The following is a 19,382-nucleotide window of genomic DNA, read 5'->3' on the forward strand; positions in this document are numbered from 1 at the left end:
CCTTTCACGATACCGTAACACAAACATCACTTTGAATCATACTCATTTCAATGAATTTTGAGCTCCAGGAGCTATTAGATTCAAGGTTATTGGTAAGACTCTACTGAAGAAAGCTAAAAAATTAAGGATTTGGTGGCTATTATGTTTCAATAGCTCTAGCCTAGAGCCCAGGATGGAAAAACAAGTCTAGTCCCTTAAATTTCCCATGATTTTCCGTTAAAATGACTCTCCAGGACAGATTATCAGAGGAAGTAGGAAAAAAATCTACTAGTAACATTCTTTTCTTCCTATAACATAACATAACATAAAACATTACCATCTCCTTCCTAGAACACAGTCATTGGATTAGGCGTGAATTAAGTGCCACCAGCATTTTTAGTTGTGGCAAGTACCAAAGCCCTGTGCCACAGGTGCAGTATACATCTTTCAGAACTGTTCTTGGACATTCTAGAATTAGCTAAAGGATATTTATATTTTATTTGAAGTGACATAAAACCTAGATGTTAAGGTAACAACACTTTAAAGTTTATATATAGTTAAATTAACAAAATAAAAGTGGCCTTTTTCCTTTACCTAAATAGAATCTTGACCTCTCCAGATTTCTAGAAACCAACAAGTGACTTAGACATAGTAATAAAAGTCTAATAAAAGAGATAAAATGGCTTGATGTTTCCTTTACCTGGCCGTGCTGGTATATAGGCTGCTTGGAGCCTGGCTTGAAGAGGCGCTCGTGGTGGGAGTAGACTCATAATCAGAAAGGACAGGTTCTGACCCAAATTGCAATGCCCCAAACTGAAGGTTTAGCCCTGAGATATCTGCTGAGGCAGGCATCTCCACAGCCAGAACAGGCATCTAAAGGAGAGAAAAAGAAGGAACAGAGAGTGTGTTAATTCATTTTATAAAAACATCCCTTCAAATTTCCAAACTCTAACTTCAGAAATCCCCAAACCCCACACCTCTTCGCCTTATATCTAAAATTCAAGTACCTTAGAAGTTAAAGAGGCTTTTTTCTTCTGCTGTTTTAGTTTCTGCTGAGCTGGTTGCGGGCTGGAGGACTGGTTGTCTGAAGATCCAGGAGACATCTGTGGAGCCGAGGTGGGTTTGCTTGGCAGAGGAGAAGAGGGAGGTGGGGGTGCAGCTGTGGAGGTGGCCACAGCAGGTGGCTTCTCCTGAAGGAACACCTCCATCATGGTTGAAGATGGAGTGAAGGCCTGGCGCTTTGTAAATGGGCTGTGCACTGTTGAATCATTTGGGTTCTTCAAATCTGCAAGAGAAGAGGTGCTGATGACCGTTAAGGTAATACTATCATCTTGCTCTACACCAATGAGTTAAATCAGGACTTCACAAAATAGTTGTTTATTGCACTTACTTTCATTAAATAATATTTGTTCTTAATGAATCAAATCAAAGATAGTAATCTAGGAATTGCCCATGTTTAAATACAAAGTTTTATCATGGCCAAATTCATGAATTCTTCCAAAGGCAATGCTATTTTTAAACCCTGAAAATAAATATAAAAAGAACCCACAATTCCAAGGTCAGAAGATTTTAATTATGCATTACTTACAATAGGTAATAATAATGCAAGGGTTAATTAGACATACAGTCTCAAATTTCTTATCATTTCTCAACTTTGGACATACTTTCTTATCAAGCCAGGAAGAATCAGTGTGGGAAACTACCCACTTGGCTGCCCCACTCACAATTCATTTTAGGGCACAGTCTTCACTATCTATCCCCACTGGCCCCTTGACTATAATGCTCAAATACTTCAAACCACATCCTATTCTTCTCACCATACTGCACCAGTGACGAGGATTGTGTGGTTGAGCCCATGTCCCAAGAGGAGGTGGTGGTGTTTCCAGACTGAGAATGCTGAGCAGCTAACTGAGCCAGGGCCTGAGCAGTCTTGAATTGCTCCAAGAACTGGGAGCCTGTGGTGCTCCCACCTTTAGCTTCACCAACATCACCAAATCCTTTTCCTAACATGCTCACCTGTAGAACAACAGAAGAATTAGAGAAATCCCCAATAAACAACTCTGTTCAGCACCATTCAGAAAGGCACTAACTGCAGGAGTGAGTATGGATCACACAAGTTTAAAAAAAAAATCACTAAGTATAGCTAAGCAGACTGTCTAAATTCAAATCCTACCATCAAAACCTTGGAAAAATTTCTTTTCATGTCTCTGTGCCTCAATTTCGTTAGCTCAAAAGAGGACTAAAAGTAGTATCCTTGACATTGTTGAAGATTAAAAGAAGCACTTAATACATGACTGGCACATACTAAACACTTGAAAATAAAAGTTAAAGTGGGCCACAGTATCACCAAGAAAGAATAGCCAGAAGGTAAAGTGTGTCTTCTGGACACAGTGCTCCTCTGCTAAGAACCTCCTAGACCCAGGGCAAGATTAATTCCCAGGCACAATGAAGACATTCAAAGAATGCTAGGCCCACAGATGTTTAAAGAAGACCTTCACTAAAGCTAACAGAAACAAAAAGCCTTCCCTGAGAACTGACACCTTGAATTTGGACTTGTAGCCTCCTAAACTGTAAGAATTCATTTCAGTTTGTTAAAGTCAACCACTTGTGGTATTTCTGCATGACAGCACCAGGCAATGAAAAAAGTGGGTTGTAGCTTTAACAGCTATGTAAAATGCAGAAGCACTTTTAGAACTGGGCAATGGGTATAGTTTTAAGATGCCTAACAGTGAAAGTCTAAAATGCCTTCAAGAGACCACTGGTAGACTTACACACTTAAAATAGCAGAGGAGTCAACCCACAGATGAAGAAAGCTTCTGCCCAACGCTTGCTGGAGTAGTGGACTGCCTGCAGGAACTTACCAGCAGAAGACCTATGGAACACTTGCTAGAGGAAGATAAAAGCTGGGCCAACCTAAAAGGCTCCAGTGATGAAGAAACCAAGGGATCAGGAAGCAGGAGTGACAAGAAGCAGGGACAAGCAGGGTTGTTTCTATCCTAAATGGTAGTACTTGAACTCTGTGGTCTCAAAGGGCAGAATAATAGCCTGCAAAATTTCAAAGAGTAAGATCATTGTTAAATGGGACTCTACAGCATTAAGTTGCCTTTTAGAAGTGCCAGGAGGAAGAGCTAGTGTTGCTGCCTAAACCTGATAGGGTAGAGCTGCCATAACCAAGGGGAAAAAAGAACAAGGCCAAGGGAGTGGTCTGCCATGCAGACTAAGAAATAAGGATAGAGCTAAAGCCCTGGGGAAAAGGGCCTCCGAACAGAATCCAGGAGGCATGCCTAACATCTACAGTATAGAGGGGAAAAGACTACTTCGTAAATGGTCACAGAGACCAGAAGATTATTTTCAAGCCTTAAAAGAGCTAATGAAAATTGTTCTGCTTTGTTTGAGAATTGCATTTTGGCTAGTATCCCTTTTCCTCCTACAATCTCTCCCATTTGAAATGGAAATGTCTACGTTCTGTTTATTCTACCAGTGTACCTTTAAAAAAGAATAATTTGTAGTTTAAATTACATAGGTTTACAAAAGAAGAGGCATTCTGCCCCTGGATAGAATATGCCTAGAGTCTCATCCATAGATTTAAATGAATTTAGAAGATAAAGACAATAAACTTAAAGAGATGATTAAAAACTTTTGGGATGCCATCTTTTGCACATGGGTAGCAAGGACATAGAGGTGGGAAAGAGAAGACAGAGATGTCAGATTGAATGAAGTGTATCCTCCTAATACTACTACATGTCAATTTGGCTCAAGTATTGATTACAACTACTGTCCAAAATTTGTAAATGTGCTATACATCCTGACCTCTATGCTCCTGAGAGAGCTCTGGTGCCTCTCTGCTGTGCTGTCAACCCAAAGGCAGGTGGTTCACATCTACTAACAGCTCTGCAGGACAAAGATGGGCAATCTCCTCCAGTGCAATTTTGGTTTTGTGCATCATCGAGTCAGAACCAATCCACAGCTGACCCTCCAGCAGGGGAGGAGACCGTCCATCCTTCTCCCATGGAGCAGCTGGTAGATTCCAACCCAGTGCCCTCAGGACTGCAGCACAGATACTTACTACTGGGCCACCAGAGCTGCTTTTGAAAACCCACTTAGAAGGTCATCTATGAAGTTGGTTCTGGCTTAAAGGTACGTAACAAGAACATGTCAATGCAGGAGCTCTGCTGGCCTAGCCTATAGGGAGCTGCTCTGAAAACACAAAGGTTGAACCTCTCGGTGGTTTGAATCCACCAGCAATTCCAAGGTTCCAACTCAATATCAAGTATTAGGCCCACAGATGTTGAAAGGAAACACTGATGTTCCCGCAGAGCTAAAATAAAGTGTTTCCCTAAATTTGAACTCTTAAACTGTGAGAATAATATCCACCAATTTGTTAAAGCTGCATTAGATAACAAAGATGGAAATTTTTCCTCACCTCACCCCATTACTATATAAAGCTATCAGCCTACTGAAAAGTTATGTATCTTAGACTATCCTAAAAGACATCTTGAGGAAGTAGATTAAAGAAATTTATCATCATCATCATCATAATTACAAAGTAGTGCTTTCTAGTGCAAAGCCAATCTGTAAAACAGTCTTGCTTAAAAAGATTTTGCTTTTTATGAGCCTGTCTGTCCAAAGTCAAGTTCTCCCATAGAGCACAACAAGGTGTTTTGCCTCTGACTATCCTTGGAAAGAATGAATTGGGGAGAGATTGGGGGGAAGAGACAGACAGACAAAGACAGAGACAGAGAGAGACAGAAGTGTGAGTGTGTGTGTTGATGAAAGGAAGAAAGTTTGATTAAGCTAAATCAAGTTTATACTTACCATACTGTGATGAGAAAATGTATTCCCCGAAGCAGGCTGTGACATAGCACTCTGCTTTGAGTTACTGAACACCAGAGGCTGGGCAAGAGAAGGAGCCTGAGATGGATCCAAACTGGATGAATCATTCTCTATGGAAGATGGTGTCTTTCCCAACAGAACAGCAAGGTCAATTCTAGTGGAGAATGGATGAGATCTTGATGAATGATAACTTCATCAACACCTGACTTAAACTACAGTTAAATCGGAATGAAGCACTTACTGCTTCTAAGCAGACTGAGGAAAAAACTCCATAAATTCCTAAAATGCTCAATTTTTCAAAACACATCATGTATAAAGCTATTTTTGGATTGACACAGTGACTGCTACAATGGGCTGCAGTGTGTCACAAAGTGTAAAGATGGCACAGGATAGGACAGGGTTCAGATCTGTTGTTCACAGGATCGCTACAGGTTTTAATTGAGTCAATGGCACCTAACTACAGCTACGTATCCTATTGAGTTACACTAATTTTACCAACCCATAACGATGACTGAAAATCTTTATTTTTGGGAAAGTATTAATTCAATGAACTATCAAATGTTAGTTAGTTACTGAGCCAAAATTTACAATCTTTTTTTCATCATTTTAGTACTATTATCAATGAAACTCTATGCCAGAACACTGGCATCTTCAAAAGGTTTTAGGTTTTGTTTTTTAGGTTTTCAGCTTTCTAAAATTCCAAGTTACCGCTGGTAATAGCTAATAATACCACAAAGTCTGTAGAACTTTCTGAGGCAAGAGCTTGTATGCTTAGAAATAATGAGATTGTCTAGGAATAAAAGTATTTCCGGAAGAAATACTGACCCCAATACCAAGGTTTAAATTCTAAAAAAAGCATATTAACGTTGATCCTGAGAATCTAAGGAGGGCGGGTCTTGACAAGCAGTGGGCTCAACAGACAAAGCTTTTACTATAAAGTAAGAGAAGCAGCAACTAAATAATACTGCAAATTCAGAAATAAATGATTTCTACTTTTGGCTCTAATTTACCTGACTTACTACAAAATAAATGATACTGTGCTGTGTTTTAATCAATGCCAGAGATACTGACACATAAATAAAAAGCTGTACTGGAAAGAAAAAAATAGCTTCAAAACTTTAATATGCAGTCATTAAGTATCAACTGAAGAAAAACCTAATGCCGTTTAGTTAACATTTTTACATTACCATACAATCCGTAATGATTCCATGCCAATCTTCCTTATAGCTATCACAGTCAATTTCTCCAGAATAAGACAATTTTCCACACTTACCTCTGACCAGCGGTGATTGTCACATTCTCCGCAGGCAGAGGCACCGAAGACACATTAGAGGCAGTGAATATCTTTGTCTCAGAAAGCTGGAAGACAGAGAAATTAGTCATTCCCGGTGTCAAGCAGGCTACAGTTAGAAATCTGGCAAAGTTAAAGTTAATTCAGTACCCAAAAAAGGGAACGCCCTAAAAAGAAAAGCTATCTACCCTAAAAGGATTGCTTTTCTAAATCTCTTCAGTATATACTTAATGACGTTATCCAGTAAGAAGGTATAGCCAAGGAATCCAGTAAAATATAATGGAGTCACATGATATGCACTTACGGGTTGGTCAATATTATGTTAAACAGAAAAAGATATGTAGAGAAAATTGTATTTTCTCATTATAGTTCTCAACCTACACCTCTATCCAAGTATTTTATCTTCCACTACCCTCAAAGAAAGGACAGACTATAGCTAAAAAAAAAGATATAAAAATTCATTCCTAGCTTCGAAGCAGTAAGGGCTCATGAATTTTTTTTTTAGGAATGATTTTTAACTATATACAATTTTTAGGTCTTACTAATTTTTCATATCTAGTCTCTCCACTATTAAATACCAAAATTAAGTAAGCAACTATAGTAAATCAATTTTCTGTCATTTTAATATTTCTCTAAAAATAAACAATCTATTCAGCACCTCACACCCATCATTTTCTGAACATTGCTTACGCAAACAAAATCTCAAAATTTACTCATAATCATAAATGCAGTCTAGCTCAATTATAATAACAAATAAAAATCACGGATGTTGATGCTACTATAATTTTTAAACCCTAGCAAGCCATCCAAAGCAATTTGATATGTCATTTCCTCTTACCACACAAATCTGTCTTGCCTGCATATACATAAAAAAGTAAAATTTTAAAATGTTAAAGTAGGATTTCATCCAAAATCAAGGAAAATCACCACGCACATTCCTGTGAACAGGAATCAGGTTCTTTTACTCAAATATTATTCAAGTGAGTCCAGAAAAGTTCTATAAGTGCCACCCTTATATAAAGTTTCAAAACTGAGCCAAGTTGGTGGACATATAATTCTTACACAATACTGATCTCAATTACAAACGATAAAGTTGGGCTTCACGTAAATAAAAAGAGTTCCTGAACCACCACACCATAAGCTTGAAAACTTGGCAAAGTAACTTTAACTTTGTACCCACCTCCAAGCCAGTAACTGAATGCTTAAATGCCAACCAAAAGTCAGTAGCTAGAAGTGGTAATTCTGTTATCTGTGCCACCAGCAGCTGTTATTCAACATATAACCTGCCTCATTCCATTTCTGTTGCCCTACCCAACCACCATCTCTTCGTGGGATAAATCCGACAATCAGGTATTGGACTTACACAATGCACTTGCCCTTTCCATAGTGTGGTTCCAGAGTCCTGTTCATGCCCAGTCTCCTTCATATAACATATGTGAAATGTTCTGGCTCAGAACACTATTTTGGATGTAAAAGTTTTGGGTCAGAATCTCAAGGGTGAATTTTGAGAGGTAGAAACATACCCATTTTTTATCCCTAAACACTACTTAGGGATAGAAGGCTCTAGTGAGAAATGACCTAGGAATACCTACATCTTCATTCCAATCTTCTGTTCCCCACTCTTCGGTTGCAGTCCTCCATGCACCTAGAAACAAAGTGAAAACAGTGAAGTAATTTTATGTCACTACAAAGCACATACACAGAACACATTAATGCATTAATATTTTTGGCAGCCATAAGTGTGACCAGAATTTAGTAACCAGAAGAGATTCTTGGGCTTCAGAGTAGGGGAAAAGATCCCTTGGAAAAAGATACCTCAGAGCAACAGGGCTTTAAGATTACAGCTACTTTAGTTTTTGTTATATAGCCATAACCAGAGAAAAGAAATAAACAGAAAGATCTAATGCTTCAGGTAATCTCTTTAAAGCTTTCAGTCCCTAAAATTAGTTGCCAATTCAGTGACATGGCAGCAGCCAATTTCAATCAGAACATGCAAATTATACCTATTTATCTTATATTAGACAAAATGACAGGCAATTTGAAGAGAGATAACACCAGTGATAGAAGAACACCAATGGATGCCATATGATGGTTAGTGAAAGGACAGTCTAAGGCCTTCAAACCCAAACTGAGGGCAAGGAGTATTATTTTCTACTGGAAATGAAAAAGTGTATAATCAGAAGTAAAGTTTATAGATCTTACTGGTTTAGCTAGATAAAAGCTGTAAAGAAAGCCTCTTAGTAATCTAATTTCTTTGGCAACCACTTGATCAGTTAGAAAATGAAAATGAGTAACAGCTATCATCTTAATATCAGTCATACAAATTGTGAAATCTGTCCTGCCAACATCATGGAACAGACAATGGAAGAGTTCACTCTCAGGTTGGTATACCAAAGCTCGGACAGCATGAGAAGGTCATAAACTCATCATCTTCTCACATTCCTCCTTTTCTGCTAGATTTGTGCACGCATAAAAATATTTAGGAATATCTAATTTTTCTTAGATAGACAACTAAGTCTGTCTTGGAGAGTGAAGCCAAGTTTCTCCTGGGGGGCTAGGATTTTGAAGCTCTTCCTCACATACTTTGGGCACCTGGCCAGGAGATACCAGTCCTTGGAGAAGGACTGGTAGGCTTGGAAGGGTGGAGAGACAGTGCAGGAGAGGAAGATTCTGGATGAGATGGATTTATACAGTAACTGGGGCATTCGGGGTTGTTGTGTCGGAATTAGTGAGACAGGATAGAGAAGGGCTCAGAGCTGCTGTACATAGGGTTGCAGGCGACTCAACAGCATGTAATAACAACAACAATAATCTTTTTTATGGCATTTTGGATCCAGAATTCTCCCCTTCAACCAAAGGGACTGAAGGAAGAGTAAGAACCTATCTGTAGAAGAGACAACACTGTATCATTCATCTCTAGGATGATACATAATACCTCATTCTTAAGGATAACAAAATGAAGTACAGCATTCAGAATTATTTCCTTATCCCTGAAAAAAACATTTTTTTAAAAAAATTTTATTATTTTTGTGTGTGTGTACCGTCAAATCGGAGCTGACTGGTACAGGAGGAGATTGCCCCTCCTTCTCCAGCAGAGCATCTGGTGGATTTGAACCATGTACCTCTGGGATTGCAGTGCAGTTTTTGCCACTAGGCCACCAGAGCTAGAAAAAACCATTTTTAACACCAACAAAACTCATACAATTCGTCTAACCATTCAATAATAAAAACTCAATCCCCTGAATAAAGTATATTCATTGTAATGACTTTCATAGGATCACATTAAAATTGCACCATAAACCAAAAACTAAATAAAAAAACTTTACCTAGGAATTTCCAAACTACCTAACGACAACGTTCTCCAAACCAAATAAAGTTCAATCTCAGTCTACACAAGTTGCAATCACACTCTTTTCTCTCTAGGGATACTATTAATCTTCTCATAGACATTTTTCCATCCAGCCACATGAATCCCCAGAATCAGGATAAACACTCATGCAAAATTCTAGTTAGAAGTGACCTAAGAAATTGTCTCTTCTAGGCTGTTTCTCAATGCACGAATGTTTTTTTGCACTCTAGTGATTACAACTGGGATGAAATGGAAGAATATAAGTACTTGTTTTGGAGGTATGGGTAGGAGTGAGGAATAAGTAAAAAACAAGGCAATGGAGAGAAAGCACTAAGGAGTATTAAGTGTGGAAATGCTCTGAAGAACGGATTAAAGTTCCTATGCCATCAGCAGAAAGCAGTCAATGTGAATGGCAAATAACAAATTTTAAGAAAAATGGGCATAGAAAACGAAAGAAAAAGCAGAAAGACATAAAAATTACATATCCACAGATATTTCAGTTCATAAAAATCTAGAAAAATATCCGGGGCAGTTAGGCGCCTGGATGTATCATACCAGGAGCAGTCTCAAATTTTCGGGGATAATTTGACCCCTCAACCCCAATGAAATCAAGTCCTGAAACAAAAAAGAAAAGAAAGAAAAAAACAACCAGTGAAATTTTGCTTGTAATGTGAGGACATTTGCCCCCAATACACAACTCCCACCGTACCTGTGGATACTTTAAGGGTAAGTTTGAATTTCTTCTTAAATTTAAAAAGGACCTTTTGAGTTAACTATCATGAAAACACAAACACAGATCATGCATGAAGGGATGCTCATATTATGAAATTGACAATGATAGAAATGCATAAAGCTATACCAACAGACTTCCAAACCAAGATGACAGCAGCATCATATTTCATTTAGCTACAAATCACAGGTATTATTCTAGGTTACCAAATCTGTTCCCTTCTCCACTAAGTAAAAGCACTCATTTCTACTTTTTCAAATAGATCTGTCTTAAAGATAGATAAGTCTTACTACCTAAGACTAGGACTCCATGTTTGATTTTCTACTCCACAACTGAAACCATTACAGTTCAGTATCTTAACTACCATTATCTTTTTGCTAAAGACCCAAGTCAAAAATAGCAAATCCCCAATGTCCAAAGCCAATGCCCAAGAACAAATTACAGCTAAAAAATACAGTAACTTTTGTTAATCAGACTGCTACCAATACTTCTAGAGTGTCATCAAGAGATAAATGAAAACAATTTTTAAACTTCCTAAGTATGATGATGACTTAAAATTACAGGCTATTTCAGAGCCTAACCTAACTAACAGGAACTCTGGACAAGAAATTTATCTTACCAATAATACACTTCTAGCCATATTCAAAATGCGTTTATAACAGCTTGGTGACTGAAAATCAGGCAGCATTTAAACTAAGGTATAGCATCTTATAGGCAGTCAATGAGCTGTTTGTGCCAATGATTCTCCTGAACTAGAGGATCATATATAAGGGGATAAGTCAAATGTAAATGGATCAAGAAGCAAAGAGTTAACTTCTGGAACTACTACCAAGTCCTTCTCTTTTGTATATGAGGGGGAAAAGCCTCCACTTTGAAGGCAGTAGGTGATTTCACAAGAAAGCACTCTGGAGGTTTTAAAAAGTCTGGTTTATTTAAAGCAATATATATAAATATCCATTACCCCAAAACACATCTTGCTTTATCACACAAGTCTAATCATTTATACCCTCCTAGATGGTACGACACTAAATCAACAAAAAAGCGATCATATTCAAATCCCATAATAAAGAGAACTGAAAAGCCTAGAAACTCTTCTTACCCAAATACTGAAACTTTTTGAAAAATGAATGAACGCAAGAATATTCATGTTTATGTAAGAAAGCAGACAGATAGTTTTGATTCTGGGTCCTGTTCAAGTAGTGGCATCATAAGCCGAATATCTCTTTTGAAAGAAAGGATATGCTAACAGAGACACTACCAAGTACAGACGGAGCTAATGGCAGAGGCAGGGCAAAGTGAAAAGAGCCAAATATTCTAGGCTCAACAGCTAGCTAATTTTCTAACGTCTTTTTGAGTTTTCGTTTATGATAAAGAGTATCTACTTTGTAAAACAGTGATGAGAATAAAGTGAAATGGCAAACAGAAGTACATAGAAATTCAAGTTTCATCATCCTTTTTTCCCACTTATCTCTACATTCAACATCTATTTCACTACTTCTTAATGTAACTTTTTTTTCAGAGTCCATCTTCATTATTTTGTTAATGTAACTCTTAATTTCAAGAATATTCTTTATATTCTCAGAATCAAATAAATGAATAATAAACTCACTTGTTCCATCATCTGGTTCAAAGTGGCCAGTGTTGTTCCAGGTATTACCACTACTATTGCCATAGTTCTCATCAGTACTGGCTGGCTCTGCATAATCAGCTGGGTTAAAAGTTCTGGGGAATAAATAAATCAAACAAACATGAGTCTCTGACTCCTAAACACATCACTAATTACTAATTCAAAGAGGATAATAATCAGAAATTTAACTGTTTCCTACCTAGTCAGTCAATCCTAGACCCATACTATAGGCCTATATATGCTGTCAATTTTTTCCTCAATGATCAACCGACTCAGGAGCCCCAATGGTATGCTGGGCTGCTAATCGAAAAGGGCTGCAGTTTGAGCCCACTAGTAGCTCCTTCCTTAAAGAATTATAACCTCAGAAACCTGTTAAGCGTAATTATAATCTCTATAGACATTTGAGATTGTTCACAGCTTTAGTTTGCTTGGCTCCACAGTCAACAGTCTTGGCACCAATAGCCAGGAAATTAAAAGGCCCATTGCCATGGGAAAGTCTGCTGTTTAGGGACCTCTCCAAAGTACTGAAGAAGAATGCTGTCTCTCTGGAGACTAAGGTGCGTCTGATACAGGCCATGGTCTTCACAAGCACTTGTTATGCATCAGAGAGTTGGACAATGACCAAGGAGGATAGAAGGAGAATTGATGCTTTTGAGCTGGGGTGCTGGAGAAGAGTATTGAGGACTGAGGACCACGGACTGCTAGGAAAACAGATTCATCTTGGAAAGGGTTAAACCAGGTGGCTCCTTGGAGGCAAGGATTCTGAGGCTCCGTCTAACATACTTTGGACATGTTGTGAGGAGAGACCGGTCCTTGGAGAAGGACATCACGATTGGGAGGGTGGAGGGACAGCGCAGGAGGGGAAGGCCCTCTATGAGGTGGATTGATTCAGTGACTGGGGTTATCGGGATGGGAGTGTTAGAGACAATGCGACTGGCACAGGATAGAGCAGAGTTTAGGGCTGTTGTACATAGGGTCGCTATGAGTGGCAAGAGACTTGACATGACACATAACAACAACATAGATATATCAACAAGATAAAAGGTAGATACAGCGATCAAAACGGAGATAAAGATCCAGATCTCATCCCCAAGAAGTGATTCTTAAATTCACTTATCTTTCTGATTAAACAGTTTACAAATCTTTCTGATAAGTTTTGTTATGTCTACCTATTATTAGCCCCTTTAAGATGCTACTGTAATTCTTGGGAAACAAAAAAAATCAAAGACTTTTGAAACAAAGATCAATGAGGCTTACCCCATTCCTTGAGCAGAAAACCTTCCTCCTCGTCTACCAGAGCCACCTAAAGAAAGAGAGTTTTAGAAATTGATATAAATCCATCTTGCTAGCTAGCTGAGGCAACTGTGAAATGGTAAGTAATTAGTTCTTACAGGCAATATAGAAGCACAAGCATTACTATCCATATGTTGTTTTGTTGCTTAAATTACTGGATTCTTAAACAAGTACAGAATATGTGCAATAAAGAATCGAGAACTTTACCTTCTTTCTCGCATCCTACACAACTATCTTCAGTATTTGCATGACAACTCAAAAATTAAGGTAACTAGATATCATTCAAATTTAATTTGAATCAAGTAGACCCCTAATGGAACTAAAACTACTCTTCCCCAATATCTCTAACCACCACAAATTGATCACCTCTGCCTCGGCCACGGCCTCTTCTTCCTCTTTCTGTGCCTCTACCAGAAGGGCCTCCACTCTTGGTGCCATCCAATCCATTTTCCTGACCTCGAACTAAAATACAAAAACCCAACAAAATGTCACAGCAATGTCCACAGAATACACATATATATATTTATATACATACAAAATAAAAAAAGATGGCATGTATTTTATGGGGGACAAAAATAAAGGAAAATTAATTGGAAGGACAAAATAAGAGGGTCACTTGGGAATAGAGATCACCAAATGACTACAGGGCAGTTTTAGCAAATTAGCAAAATTCAAGGCAATTTTATGCCAAATTAATAATTATAGTTGGAAAAGGCTACATAAAAAAGATGCCAAGGTCTCAGAAGAATGACAGTGAAAAAGCAAAAGGGTGATCTGATGATTCCTGGGTCCTCTTAAGGAAGAGAGTGACACATCCCTGGGGTCTAGACATTACTGACCCACAGCTGGTTTTGATAAAGCCCCATGCATACACTCTCGTCCACGGCTGGCGCCTCTCCCCCGTCGTGGTGGCCCACCACGTCGTCGACTATAGTCTCTGTCTCGATCTCGATTTTCTTTGCCTTCCTCGTTGGATTCTGTCTGAGCACCATCCTTCTGTCCTGAGACTCCCTTCTTCTTCCCAACCATCTCCCAAGAATGCTAAAGGAAAGAAAAGAAGTGTTGATGTCTAATCAATATGGGTTGTTATAAAGACACCAGAGGTGAAAAGCAGACAACTAATTAATCATTCTCCTCTCAAACCCCTATCTAAGACACTTGCACTAGTTTGTCCTTATTTAAATGCTGAATATAGACAGGATCTTAAAACTTACTCTACATCAGTTAATGTCAAAGTCCTTTTTGTAGGACAGGTGCTTGTGGCTAAAAGATTGCAAAGATCACTTCTATAAAAGAACACTAAGATCTCTGTCTAGTTCAGCTACTCAAAAGATTAGTCAAAGGACCTAGCCTAATTACTGGGCCCTTTCTTTCAATTTTCCTGGGTAAAGAAAAGGGGGGGGGGATTGTATTCAGTAACCCCCAACTTCTTACAGTATTGTAGTTACGTAGCGTAGCATCGAGTTGAAATCAACTCATATCTTCAGTGGGTTTTTAGAGGCAGTAAATCATACAGAAGGAGACTGCCATCTTTCTCTTATAGAGTAGCTGGTGGTTTTGAACTTTGAGGCTTTGGGTTGGCAGCTCAACTCCTTACTACCAAAGTCACCAGAGCTCTTTGAGCCAAAGAAAACAAAAAAGTTCCTACAAGTTAATTCTCAACTTCAAACAAGCAGCTTTCAACTGCACATTTACTAATCATACAGAAAACAAGTGTATTTTTATCTATCTACCTACAGACACCTATCCTTGGACCAAGAGGCAGTCATCAGAGCAGGGAAACACCGCATGGTTCAAAACTGGGAAGGGTGTATGCCAGGGATGTGTCCTATCTCCATACCTTTTCAACATGTATGCAGAACAGATTATCCGAGAGGCTGGGCTCTATGAGGAGAAGTGTGGCGTCATGATTGGTGGAAGATCTATTAACAATCTGTGTTATGCAGATGACACAACTCTGCTTGCCGAAACTGAGGAGAACCTCATGCACTTGCTACAGAGGGTCAAGGACTGCAGCATTCAGTATGGACTGAGGCTCAATGTCAAGAAGACAAAGATTCTCACCACTGGACCAATTGGTAGCATCAGGATGGATGGTGAAGAGATTTGAGATTGTTTACAGCCTCAGTTTGCTCGGCTCCACGGTCAACACTGTTGGCACCAGCAGCCAGGAAACCAAAAAACGTATCACGATGGGAAAGTCTGCTTTTAGGGACCTCTCTAAAGTACTCAGGAGCAACGGTGTCTCTCTGGAGACTAAGGTGCGCCTGATACAGGCCATGGTCTTTGCAATCACTTGTTATGCATCAGAGTTGGACAATGACTAGGGAGGATAGAAGAATTGAAGCCTTTGAGCTGTGATGCTGTAGAAGAGTATTGAATGTACCATGGACTGCCAAGAAAACAAACAGATTCATCCTGGAGAGGGTTAAACCAGGCTACACCTTGGAGGCAAGGATTCTGGGGCTTCGTCTGACATACTCCGGGTATGTTGTAAGGAGGGACCGGTCCTCGGAGAGGGACATCATGCTTGGGAGGGTGGAGGGACAGTGCAGCAGGGGAAGACCCTCTATGAGGTGGATTGATTCAGTGACTGGGGTAATCGGGATGGGTGTGTCAGAGGCAATGCAATTGGCACAGGATAGAGCAGAGTTTAGGGCTGTTGTACATAGGGTCGCTATGAGTCGGAAACGACTCGACGGCACATAACAATAACAACAACAACTTACAGACACAAAGAAATTTCTATTATATTCAAAAAAATCAAACCACAACCAGGAAAATATAGTCTGATTATATGAAGCCTTCTATCCAGGTTTTATTCTCTGTGTTCTCCCTATCCCCTAACCAGTCCAACTTTCCCTAAAGAACAATCTTTGATGTTACCTAAGGAAAAATTAAAAAATTAAAACAAGCACAACACCTCTGTGAAACAATCACCCTTCAAGAAAATGAGCTTTCTAAATTTTTTTTAAAGTTTTATAACTACTTTGATTTACATGTTCAAACTATTGCAGAAAATCTGTATAAGTGAAAAGTTCCAAGTTGAAATGTCAGAACTTTCAAGACTTTACTAGTTACCATCTAGTTTAAACAATGACCCTAAATTGAGAAGCAGCTATGTAATATCTAACAAATTTTAAGTATATGAACTGGATTAGTTTAAAATTTTTGTTCATTTTTTTCAACTACCATAATGTATCATAATGTATTATGGTCCAGTGAAATAATGTCCTCCTTTAATGGAACATGCTTAAGAATTTAGGCAATAAAGTACTACAATGTCTGTAAGTCTTTTTTCCATTTCTTTTAAATAGCTTAGTTCCCCCCAAGGAAAAAAACTCTGAAAATATCAATACAGTAAATGTGGCAAAATTTTTACATTTTGTAATTCATTCCATTATTCTCTTAGTATTTTTAGAGATTTTCCACTTTACTAAAATAATGAAAAGAAAAAAAGTATCAAGATGTAATGGCTTCTGTGGTGTAGTCTATAGCATGTCATCATGCTAACCAAAAGGTGCATCTCCTGTGGTTCGAATCAACCTGTGGCTTAAAGGGAGAAATCTTCTTCTAAGATTTAGAGACTTGAAGTCGATGGAGGGTTGTGGTGGCGGTAGTTCGGTGCTATCAAATCAAGTACCACGCATAGTGATCCTATGAACAACAGAACTGAACTCTGCCCTTTGTTGTACCATTCTTATCATCACTGATTCGGGGGGGGGGGGTGTCCTACTGCTGAAGGCACTTTATCAATCTATCTAGTTGAGGGTCTTCCTCTCCTTCACCAACCCTCCATCTTTCTAAGTATAATATCCCTTTCCAAGGTACCCTTCACCTAGCTATATGTCCAAAATATAGAGATGAAGCTTTGCCATCTTTGTCTCAAGGGAGCATCCCAACTGTACTTTCTCCAAGACATACCTGTTTGTTCTCTGGCAGTCCATTCAACATCACAACTCAAAGGCACCAATTCTTTTTGTCATCCTTAGTCATGGTTCAATTCTCTGATGTACAGGCACATGATTGAGAAGATCATGGCCTGAATCAGGCACAACTTAGTATTCAAATTAACATCATTGTTTTTCAGAGGCCCCTGACAGCAATCTTGCCCAATACAATAAGTCTCCTGATTTCCTGGCTCCGAGGATATTGATTGTAGATCCAGTCCCTTTCTCTGCCCTGTCACTGACTGTTGCTGACTGTTGATCGGTGGAGGGTATCTCCCCTTGCAATGCTGCTGTGGAATGAACCTGACAGCAGTGATTTTGAGGATTGGTTGTTTTGGTTTTGTTTTTAGTTATCAGGATGTAAATGCACATGTATACAGGGTGGGGGAAGCTCACAATATAGTAAGATGCAAGTATTGTGGAGTTGGAACTGTCAGTTTGCCCATCCTTCTCCAGCAAAGCAACTGGTAGTAAATGAACTATGTACTTTTGGGTTGGAAGCATTAATTCCTTACGCAAAACAGATCATCTGGGAGGCTACATTCTATGAGGAAGAATATGGCATCTGGATTGGAGGAAGAATCAACAACCCGCGTTATGCAGATGACACAACCTTGCTTGCTGAAACTGAGGAGGACTTACAAGTGCTTGCTGCAACTTTCAATATGACTGAAGCTCAACATCAAGAAAACAAAGATTCTCACCCCTGGGCCAATTGGAAGCATCAGGACAGACGGTGAAGAGATTGGGATTGTTAATAGCTTTAGTTTGCCTGGCTCCACAATCAATACTCTTGGTATCAACAGCCAGAAAATCAAAACACTCTTGGTACCAGCAGCCAGGAAATCCAAGAAAGAATTACACTGTGAAAATCTGCTGTCAGGGACCTCTCCAGAGTACTGAAGAGCAACAATGTCAGTCTGGAGACCAAGTTGTGCCTGATCCAGATTATACTGTTCGCAATTACTTGCTATGTAACAGAAAGCTGGACAATGACTAGGGATGATACAGAGAGAATTGATGCCTTTAAGCTCTGATGCTGAAGAAGAGTGTTGAACATACCATGGACTGCTAGGAGAACAAACAGGTTCGTCCTGGAGAGGGTGAAACCAGGCTGCTCTTTGGAGACAAGGATTCTGAAACTTTGTCTGATATACTATGGGCATGCTGAAAGAAGGGATCAGTCCCTGGAGCGGGACATCATGCTTGGAAGGGTGGAGGGACAGTGCAAGAGAAGAAGACCCTAGATGAGATGGATTGATTCAGTGACTCGGGTAAAGCGAATAGCTGTGCAGAGACAACAAGGTTGGCTCAGGATAGAGCAGGATTCAGAGCTGTTATATATAGGGTCATTCTAAAACACGAGTGACTGTGGCCTAGGAGTAAGAAACTGTGCTGCAATCCCAAAGGCACATGGTTCAAATCAACCAGCTTTTCCAGGAGAGGATCAACAATGTCCTCTCCTGGGTGATTTACTACCTCTGAAAACCTGCTGGAGGGTGAGCTATGGGTCAGTTCCAACTCGATGGTACACAACAAAACAAAATTGAAGCTACCAAAGCTCCCATATATGAAGCATAAAGAATACAAAACACTGTGTCTAACAAGACTCCATTCTTAAAATACACAAATGTGGTGGTGGTGTTTTTTTTTTTCCTTAAGAAGGATGGCTTCTCTGGGTGGTAAAATTACACATTATTTAATACACTTATCTTCATTTTTAAAAAAAAACTTGTTTTAATTTACTAAGTTGAAAGTAAATTTCAAACTTTCTATCTGAAGACTATCTATTTGAAACCTATCTACATATCCTAAATCATCATCAATAATTCACTAAGGTAATAATTTAAAAAATATTAAGAATTTACTTGCTCACTTCACCAAAGACACCATTTAGATGGCCAATAAGCACATGAAGAAATGTTCAAAATCTCTAGCTCTAAGAGAAATGCAAATCAAAACAACTATGAGATATCATCTCACCCCAGTCAGAATAGCAAAATTGAACAGAACAGCAAGCTGGTGAGGTTGTGGAGAAAATGGAACCCTTATTCACTGTTGGTGGGAGTGTAAAATGGTGCAACCACTGTGAAAAGTGGTATAGTACTTTCCCAAAAAGTTGCAAATAGAGATACTATTTGACCCAGCAATTCCACTACTGGGAATATACCCCATAGAGACTGTAACTGACATCCAAACAGATATATGCACACCCATGTTTATCGCAGCTCTGTTCACAATAGCAAGGAGTTGGAAACAACCCAGGTGCCCATCAACAAACGAATAGATAGAGAAGCTATGGTATATTCACATAATGGAATACTACCCTG

The 19,382-nt window shown here is 39.0% G+C and overlaps 1 protein-coding gene across 3 annotated transcripts in view; it reads right to left on the reverse strand.

Annotated features, from left to right (window-relative positions):
* The window catches only part of UBAP2L (ubiquitin associated protein 2-like), a 50,685-nt gene that overhangs the window by 22,004 nt on the left and 9,299 nt on the right, over window positions 1-19,382 (reverse strand). The window contains exons 5-14 of one of the 3 annotated variants that reach the window (XM_006895843.1): window positions 13,942-14,143; window positions 13,469-13,564; window positions 13,067-13,112; window positions 11,792-11,904; window positions 7,696-7,748; window positions 6,086-6,171; window positions 4,795-4,966; window positions 1,797-1,995; window positions 987-1,264; window positions 680-852 (exon numbers count right to left, since the gene is read on the reverse strand). In XM_006895843.1, the coding sequence (XP_006895905.1) occupies window positions 680-852; window positions 987-1,264; window positions 1,797-1,995; window positions 4,795-4,966; window positions 6,086-6,171; window positions 7,696-7,748; window positions 11,792-11,904; window positions 13,067-13,112; window positions 13,469-13,564; window positions 13,942-14,143 (1,418 nt within the window). The remainder of the gene's footprint in view (window positions 1-679; window positions 853-986; window positions 1,265-1,796; window positions 1,996-4,794; window positions 4,967-6,085; window positions 6,172-7,695; window positions 7,749-11,791; window positions 11,905-13,066; window positions 13,113-13,468; window positions 13,565-13,941; window positions 14,144-19,382) is intronic. The other 2 variants (XM_006895842.1, XM_006895844.1) reach the window with 2 other exon arrangements.

This window comes from Elephantulus edwardii, unplaced genomic scaffold, assembly GCF_000299155.1.
Source record: "Elephantulus edwardii isolate Elephantulus edwardi_28Jun2011 unplaced genomic scaffold, EleEdw1.0 scaffold00176, whole genome shotgun sequence".
Lineage (NCBI taxonomy): Eukaryota > Metazoa > Chordata > Mammalia > Macroscelidea > Macroscelididae > Elephantulus > Elephantulus edwardii.